We start from the raw sequence: 9,503 nt of genomic DNA, 5'->3' as shown, positions 1-9,503 counted from the left end.
GTCTATTGTGTGTGTGCCTCCCTTCTGAAGGCAACAGAAGGTCAAAAATGCTGGACAGACACTCCTCTTCAGGAAGCCTCTTCCCTCCCTGGGGCCCAAGTTAAGGACATGAGCAGGAAACTTCCTAGCCTGGTACAGCCCTTGGACTGTTACTCATTATTGCTCTTCCATGCTAGGGGTGATGAAGTCACAACATGCAGTCCAAGGGTGATCAAAAAAGGCTTCAGCATCTTAGAATGGCTGATCAGGAAATGTGGAGCATAGGTCACTTTTTCCCCTATCCTAGCAGGAACAGACAGACTCAGTCTATCAATACCTGGCTCTATGGCTGGGGTCACAGCAAAAAATTTGGGTATTTTCAGTAATGGGGTGATCAGCACAACACCAGACCTGTTTGTGTCAGATGGGATTAATATTTCTCACATGGGCAAGAGGGTCTTTGCTCATGAGCTATCAGTCAGGGCTGACTGACAGGCTTTAAAACAGACTTGAAGGGAGAGAGGTGTAATATCAGGCCATGAAAATCCCCTGAAAGATCCCTTCCAACCCAACCCATTCTATTATTCTATGACTCACCAGCACTTCCTAGAACAAAAGAATGTTGCTACAAACTTCCCAGTGAGTCATTCAGCTGCTCTGAAAGGTCTGGATTTCTTCTCCATCATCTTGTTCTACAGGACTGAACTGTGTCACCAAAGTATTCCTACAGACCAATGACTACAGCATGTATCCCTAATATCCAATGACTATAGCACATACCCTCATGCTGGGTGCAGAGATGCTGCCTGTGTTCTTCCAGATCCTGCTGCAGTTCACTAAACTCCAGAATGTGATCCTGTGTGAACAGTGTGAGAACAGCAGGTAAAAATGCCTGTGAATGTTCTTGGATGAACAGTTTTTGTTTGATAAACTTCTGGCTGGTGATACGCCCCCTTCAGTATTTTTCCTACATTAAAAGGGCAAAGGATTACTATAGTGCAAACCCCCCCCCCCAACAAACAAAACCTTAAACAAACAAAGAAACAAATCCCACTACACAAAGTCCCAAAATAAACCCCAAAGGGATTTAGTCAAGTGAATCCCTCTGGATCCCAGTGGCTACATCTTCAGCCCTAGTGAAAAAAACAACAGAACAAAAATATTTTGTTTAAGGGAAGACAGAGGTCAAATAAGCAATGTGAAAAATTCTATTTGCAGACAAGATTTTAATTAACTCCCCCTTTATGCTGTAGAGAAAAAGGACATCTCAGAACTGAAGCAAAATGCTAAAGCCACAAAATGTCAATTTTTGTCCTATGCTGAGGATGAGATCTGCCTTACACTGCAACTTTTATCAACTTCTATTATAGGAATGAAAAATTATTTTACATTTCACAGAATTTATAAATAAATACTGCAATGAGAAAGTGAGACAAATGATGAGCTGAAATGTGGAAAACTGGCCTGTAAGCAGGTCAGTGAATTGCACTGCAGAACAATAACATCAGTTCATCTCTTTGACAATAGTGGTGCTGCTGCTCTGAACACTGCACCTTAAAATAAACTCCCATTCCTTTCTGCTAATTATTACTGCCTTCATAGTTATGCAAACATTCACTCAACTATGCTGAATTTTCTGACTGCAGAGATAGGAATGGATAATTTAATCAATCAGGTAAAAGAGAAATAACAAAATAAATATGCTTTTGTTCAGGCAGTGTCATCATTAATTCTTTTGAGCTTTTTTCCCCAGTATCTCTATTTCAGAAACAGTTTAACACCCAAGTTGTGCCCTAATTACTACCACATGAATTGTGTTGACAAAGTGAAGTCTTAAATAATCTAGTCATGATTAACTACATTTATTCGTAATCAGAGATCTGTGCTAAAATAATTCAAAAAATGACAAGCAGATCAAAAAGAAACATTTAGCATAGCTTTTTTCTTTCTCTCTCATTATCATAGTCACTTTACACCATATTTTTCATAGATTTGGGGTACAGCTGGCCAAAATCTAGCTGTTTCCCAAAAGCAAACAACTAATTTATGAACTACTAATCTACAAATATTTCCTACTTCAATATTTTAACTTTTTAACCATTGAATTCTTTGCCCGTCCCATGGGCACCAACACCTTTCATTAGACCAGGTTGCTCAAAGTCCCTTCCAACCTGGCCATGAACACTTGCAGGGATGGGGCATCCACAGCTTCTGAGGGCAGCCTGTTCCAGTGCCTCACCACCCTCACAGGAAAGAATGTCTTCCTGACATCTAACCTAAACCTACTCTTTCATTTTGGAGCCATTCTTCCTTGTCTTATCACTGCATGCCCGTCCCAAAGTCCCTCTTCAGCTCTCCTGAATCTCCTTTAGGTACTTCAAAGTGCTATAAGGTCTCCCCAGAGTCAGGAAAAATCATGTTCCTCCAGGATGAGCAGCCCCAACTCCATCTGTTTCCATAGCAGAGATGCTCCAGCCCATTGACCAACTTTGTGGCCTCCTCTGGACAAGTCAACATTTTTGTTTTGGGGGCTCCAGAATGGGATGCAGGACCTTAGGTGGGGTCTCCCAAAGGCAGAGTGGAGGGGGACAATCCCCTCCCTTGCCCTGCTGCCCATGGGGCACTGGGTGCAGCCCAGGACATGTTTGCTTTCTGGGCCGCCAGAGCACATTGCTGGGACACATGGAGCTCTTCACCCACCAACACCCCCAAGTCCTCCCCAGGGCTGCTCTCAATCCATTTTCCTCCCACTCTGTGTTTGTGCTTGGGATTGCCCTGACCCCAGATGCAGGACCTTGCACTTGGCCTTGTTGAACCTCATGAGATTCTCTCAAGCCTGTCCATGTTTAATAGTAAATAAATGTAGTAGTTTAATAATGATGCAATGCTGTAATATCTGCAAAAAAAAAAAAAAAAAAAAAAGAGTGTCCAAACTGAGGGCTACTTTAAATGCTAAAAAATTAGTAATTGATATATAAATTGTAAGCAATAAAAATTAACTGACACCTTAGAAAAGATTAATTTTTAAATTTTGGTTTATTTTATTGCTTAAATATAGATTGCACAGTGTGTTCTTACATTTATTGAAACTGGTTCATTACATACAGTACAGAATATATTACCATTGGAACAACAGACAAATTAGCCCTACTCTGATTTTGGACAACAGGCTATTTCTACCTTTTAGTATGACCATGAATTTAATTTATCTTAAAGTGACTCACTACTAAAAGCTATATTTTTTTTCAAGATGACATAATAGGAACCCTAAGCAACAGCTGGAATACATTTAAACTGGGTACCAATTATAACCATTAAGACAGTGCTCAGTGTGTTGCAGATAACACAGGGCCAGTTTGCATGAGGAGCTTTTAAGTTCTGCAGCTTGTCTGAAGAACATAAAGTGAAACAAAGCAGCTTTGTACTGTACAACAAACAGCATTCTTAATTCTTTTGGTTTCATTCATTGGCTCATATAACAATAACTACCAAACCAATACATTTTACAGACACTCCCATCTCCCATGGGTCTAGAAAGGCCAGAGTGAACCAATTATCAACTTACAGACTCCCTGAAATTCCATGAAGGAAGAAATTAAATATCATGTGAACACACAGAGTGTTACAAGCTCTTCACTCCCTGCACTACACCTGCACAACACCTGCATTTCCCAAACTGAACATTGGAAACACAGAAACCTGCCATCACCATAAAGAAAAAATACTTCATCAACAGAACAGAAAATGAAATGCTAAATCTAGTTTTTTTCACATGCAGCATTCATGCAGCAGAATTAAATCACAGAAACAATCCTGTATTTACAGCAGTCTCCATACTGCACAAGTGCAAACAGAAGTACATTCTGTATTACTTAGACTCCTCCTTTTTGTACAAAAGTGCCAAGTGTTATTCTTAAAAAAATGACAGAGTGGGTAGGTTTTTTACATTGTATCCCTATGTTGGATTTACTTTTTAAAAAATTACAGTCTTTATACAGGCCAAAAACTATTAGTCTTACCTTAAAAAAAAAGAAAAAAAAGTGAAAACTAAAAGCTAGAGTCCTATTTATGTGTAGACTGTGGTCTGATCAGGCTGATACGCTGCAGCAGTAAAAATCACAACGGAATGCTGTAGATAAGGGGCTGTTTCGTCATCCACTAACAGCTGTGATTGCACTGTTAAACTGAAAAGAAGGTCTCAATTACCTTTTGAGCTTTGTGAATGCTTTCTGAAACTCTCAGCATGTCATCTCATAGGTTTAAGTAGCTGATATTTCTCTAGTCATGCCACATCAGGCTTTTAAATGTAGTCCAGTACAATATTGGACTACTGTTCAAAAAACTTAAAATCCTTTTTACAGTGGGTGTGAAAATGCTTCAAACAGTCAGCAAATTAGCAAGGCTAATAATCATTCAGATCTTGAGTTATGCAATCAAAGATTAATTTAGGTTGGGACTTCTGAAAGTCATCTAAACCAAACTCCTCCTCAAAGCAGGCCTACTGAAATTAGGTTACTTTGTTCATGTTCACTGTTCATCCAAAACACTCAAATGTCTACATTTATTATAGATATTTGAGAGCATTCATTCATGTTTGCACTGCCCCAGTCAGATTCAGACAGATTAAGGGACTTCAAACTTACTATTCACGGCATCAGTGAATGCTGTTTTTCTTTTTTTGCTGGCAGGATTTAGTGAGTCATAAAGACAGCCTTGATAATTATCATCAAATGTCCATGATTTACTCTATCAGTTTTACTTCATTTACTTTTGAATAGTATATGCTCAGATACATAAACCTATGAAAGTTACCTTAAAGGTTTGAGAAATGAAACAAAAACAAACACAGAGATGCGTCTCTAAAAATGCTTTTGCTTGAAAATATATGTAATAAATTCTTGATCTTTAAATGGTTTCATTAAGTTTACTTTCAACTTCTAAAATATCACTAAAAAGCTGTTATAAACTATAGAGAAATGTCTCATAGAATATAGTTTTAGTATTTATGATTTAAAATGCCCTCAGTTTATTTTCTGCTATACTAAATATATCTCTCCTGTATTTATACTAAAGCAGACAGTAAAATACTACAGTGTTGTCAAAAGTACAGTCTGTAAACCATACACCTTAAGACATGAAATATATTGCACAACTCCGTGCTTCAAGAGATTTCTCCTCTCTTATGCAAAGCTTAAGATTTAACTTTTAGCAAGAAACACAGTACATATACTGGATGTATATATCTAAAAAGCATGTTATGTGATGCATCAAAATATACTTAACAAGTGTCCATTAATTCATTCACTGTATTTGAACACATGTAAGGGTATTGGTTTTTCCATCTATTCCAAACCAAACAAGTTGAGCAGCTATGACAGCAGGAACAAGAGGGAGCTCAGGTAGTGCTCTCCTGGTTACACTGAGTGAGATGAAGCAAGCCAAAAGCATTCTAGTTTGACAAAGTATTGAGGTGAAGAGGAGTAAAAAAAACAAAAACAAACAAACAACAAAATAACTAACAAAAAAAAAAAAAAAAAACAACCACACACACCCAAAAAAACCCAAAAGCCAAACCAAACTAAAAAAGGCTTTAATAGATTTTCCAGTTACAGTATCTCAAATTAAAGGAATTTGAAGCAATACAAATTCCTAGAGTAACTGAAATATTTACCTATATGGCAAGACAAGTTTTAAATCTGACTTTTACATGTACTCAAATATGAAAATGAAGAAACAAGGTCTGTGAAAAACCTAACTCAAAATATATTACAGAATAAAACAATTCAAGACAGTTTCATGAATTTGGCTAAAGTAATCTGTATTTGGCTCATGTCCATCATTATATTAAAGTTAGATACAATAAACAATAAAATTTGAAAACTCATCTTGTTCTTTCTATTGTATTCTACTCTAAATAATGTCCAGCAGACTTCAGAAGACACTTAATACACACAAAGATCTGGAAACTTCATCTCATAGACTGGAACAGAATGGTAATGAGCATGTCCAGCAGTAATGGTCATCGCTCCTGAGGGGCTAGGCGGAGGACTGTGTGAGAAGCACAACCAATATACAGAATTTACAGTTATATGGATTGCTTTCATATACATTTACACACTTACAGGAGAGAAACAAGATTAAACTACCCCCCATATATATACCAGCAGTATATAATAAAATAATAAAATAATAAAATACCAACAGCATTTTATCCTAGTCTTGAAATTCTAAAGAAATTATAATGCCCTGAGGATTTTTATATTCTTGTCTGTATCATCAATTTCACTGATGTTACTGAACTATCAAAATGCATCTTACTGCTAATAAATACCATTTATCCTGCATAATGATGTGCACAACTCTCTATAATAACACCATGCACTACTTGGGGTGCTCAATATCTAATTACTTTCTCAACCAGATGCAGCAATAGGAAAATAACAGCATCCTGCAATACTACTGATAGACACAGAGATACTCTAAGACACAATGACATGGCTTCTGGATATTCTCCACTATCAGGAAGATTCAAAAAAGTAAGAAAATTGAAAAGTACTCTTTTTCAGTGTGCTGGTTTTGGCTTGGATATTTTTTTTTTTTTTACAGTAGCTGGTATAGGGCTGTGTTTTGGATTTGTGCTGGCAACAGTGTTGATAACACAGAGATGTTTTTGTTACTGCTGAGCACAGCTTACACAGAGTCAAGGTCTTTTCTGCTTGTCACACTGCTGGGCCAGGGTGTAGGCTGCAGGTGGGCAGGAAGTTGGGAGGGGACATAAATGGGACAGCTGATCCTAACTGACTCATGGGATACCCCATATCATATGGTGTCATGCTCAGCAGTAACAGCTTTAAGGAAAGTAGGAAAAAAGGGACATTCAGAGTGATGGCAGTTGCCTTCCCAAAGAGTTCTGCTTAGTTGGACATGGCTGAACACCTGCCTGCCCATGGGAAGTGAAAGAATTTCTTATATTGCTTAGCTAGCATGTGTGACTTTTGCTTTACCTATTAAATTGTTCTTATCTCAACCCATGTTTTTTCTCATTTTTACCCTTCCAATTCTCTTCCTCATCCTTCTGAGGAGGGTTAAGCCAGTGGCTACATGGGGTTTATCAGAGTTAAGCCACAGCATTCAGGTAAGGCAATTATTTTCTCCCTATTACCATCTGAAAATAGCCACAAGTGCTTTATAAGTAATTTTTCAGGTGAGATACTCTTCTTGCATAAAGCCTTACCGGATGGTGAGTTCCAGTATCTGTGCCAGTCTATCATGAAGCAAGTTTGCCTAGGGAAAAAGAAAAGTTAAAATTGAATTATTATCTCCTAGATAATGAACTGAGCTACAATGGTGTGCCAGGCCATACTCAGGTGAGTGTGTTCCACACTGCCACATGTAAATCTAGGCCACATTTCTTAATTTCATCACTGCTGCAAGGATTCTGAGCCTTAAAGATGAATTTGAGATTGAGTGAGCCTGAACTGGAGTGACAAGAATTATATAGCAAATTCTGCTGTTGCAGACAGGAGTTTAACAAACCTGAAATACATTTAGTTATTTAAAAGATACAGAGAGGGTTAAATGCTGCTCCAGTTATCCCAGAATGAAATAGAAATGGACTGTGAACCTGGATTTCAAAGACAGCAAGGAAAATATTAAGATGAAGAATGTGCAAGTTACCCATTACTTTCCAAATGGTCTAGGAACAAACAAAAACACTCTTCAAATTACTGGAATCTCCTAACATTGATAGCAGTGAGACAAAACAATGAACTGAACTTCTAAGCAAGTAACAGCAGCAGTGGCACGACAACTTAAGTCACTATCAGTCAGCACATGCCCACTAATGCCTACACTGATATCAACAGTGCGAACATTTTGCAGAAACTCACTTTGGTTTCACACTGAGCTGCGATTTCTTCAAATGGTGCTTTCTGGAACTTTTCAATCACAAGACGCCTTTTTTCCTTTTCCTGTTCTTCAAGTCCATTGTTATCTTAAAGGAATAATGAAAAAAAAATTAAAGACAAATGCAATCTTTGCCTATGAAGTACAAGAAATATCAAATGCACATTGCAGAAGTGAATAAAGATTGTGCCTGAAGAGATGCAACCATTCTCAAGTGAGCTGTCATCTGGCATTGCACCTAAAGCAAAATACAGATAAAATTTCAGGGAGATGGTTTGAGGACCCAATTTTTCCCCTTTCTTACTGAGTCTTTAATTTTAAGTAACATCCATGCTTCCTTTTTTCTTTATTGCCTCACTTTTCACGTACTGCACACAGGTTCAGATTCAAGAGAAAACAAGAATCTTCCAATATCATGCTGACAGGTAGCCAGACTTTTCTTACTGTTTAGAATGTGTCTACTGGTCTAAACATCAATGTTTAATCCATATTTTACACAGGATTTTGGTAGACTGAAAAGCATTAATTAGCAATTAATTACAGTAATATGAAATAAGGAATCTGGATAAATCTGTGTCCTCGCAGCCAGGTCACTTGTCAGAAAAATATTATTTTAAAAAATCTTAGTATTTTGAAGTCCACAATATGTAATATTTATAACCTATTTTTCTAATGCATTGAAGACCAAAAATCTTAATACATAAAAAGTACTCAAGTTACCTCACAAGTCAATGGTAACTGGAGTATTTTTTATGTATTCAATTTTTATGTATTTTATGTATTCAAGTTAATTTATGTATTAACTTTAATATCTCACATTCATAGCTTTGTCTGTACTGCAAATGTAATAGATGGCAGGCATTTCCAGATGCTTTTCATTCAGTCCCATTAACTTCAGAAAATGAATTCACTAACATTATCAAGATACCATTTCAGAGATTTAGAAATAAATAACTGGAGTACTAAATAAATTTACTAGCTGAAAAGAAATAAAAGTAGTATTTTATATTATTCTGGCCTCTCCCTTTTCTTCAGCAATTCCATAGTAATCGTGAACTATGCTTCACAAACACAACTGTAACAAATCTTACCAATGGCTTTCTTCAAAGCTTCAAAGGTGATTTCTTCAGTATTATCAACCTAAACATATAGAAATAAAACTCCTTAATCATTACATATAACATATAAGCTTCTAAAAAATAAGGAATATGATAAAACACAGAAAGCCAAAACAGCCAGAACTTTTCTGCCTTATGAGTCTCCTATAACTTCATTTGAACTTTCTGTGACAACCAACAGATCACTAATTCACATTTTTAAGCCACTGAAATTCGTGAGGAAATTTTTATTAAATGAGATCAAGGAAAACTTTCGAAATTGTACTCAAGATGCTCTATGGCAACAATACTTTATAAATGGATTTGGATTTTGTCAGAAGAGTCCTTTAGGTCAGGAATAAGCTATAGTGTTTCTATACTGTAAAATCTCAGTACTGGTTCTTAGGCAGTTGTTGCCAATAATGTAAACTGCTTCCTGAGACTCCCTGATAGGCTAACTTTGTACCATGATGGATTCAAATAATTTGGTGCTTACATCATAAACACTGGAGTTAAAGGGCT

General features: G+C 36.9%; 1 protein-coding gene across 4 annotated transcripts in view; it reads right to left on the bottom strand.

The window, feature by feature from the left end:
* Positions 1-2,996: 2,996 nt before the first annotated feature.
* Positions 2,997-9,503, bottom strand: part of EFR3A (EFR3 homolog A) — a 77,550-nt gene continuing 71,043 nt past the window's right edge. For 3 of the 4 annotated variants that reach the window (XM_053985929.1, XM_053985938.1, XM_053985958.1), the window contains 4 exons: positions 8,976-9,024; positions 7,869-7,972; positions 7,214-7,263; positions 5,922-6,027 (listed from right to left, as the gene is read on the bottom strand). In XM_053985929.1, coding sequence (XP_053841904.1) covers positions 5,922-6,027; positions 7,214-7,263; positions 7,869-7,972; positions 8,976-9,024 — 309 coding nt within the window. Of the gene's footprint in view, positions 4,164-5,921; positions 6,028-7,213; positions 7,264-7,868; positions 7,973-8,975; positions 9,025-9,503 lie in introns of those variants that run through there. The other variant, XM_053985948.1, reaches the window with a different exon arrangement.

The sequence above is a fragment of the Vidua macroura genome, chromosome 1 (genome assembly GCF_024509145.1).
Source record: "Vidua macroura isolate BioBank_ID:100142 chromosome 1, ASM2450914v1, whole genome shotgun sequence".
NCBI lineage: Eukaryota > Metazoa > Chordata > Aves > Passeriformes > Viduidae > Vidua > Vidua macroura.
The sequence above is the reverse complement of the archived record's forward strand: the minus strand, read 5'-3'. Positions and strand labels throughout refer to the sequence as shown.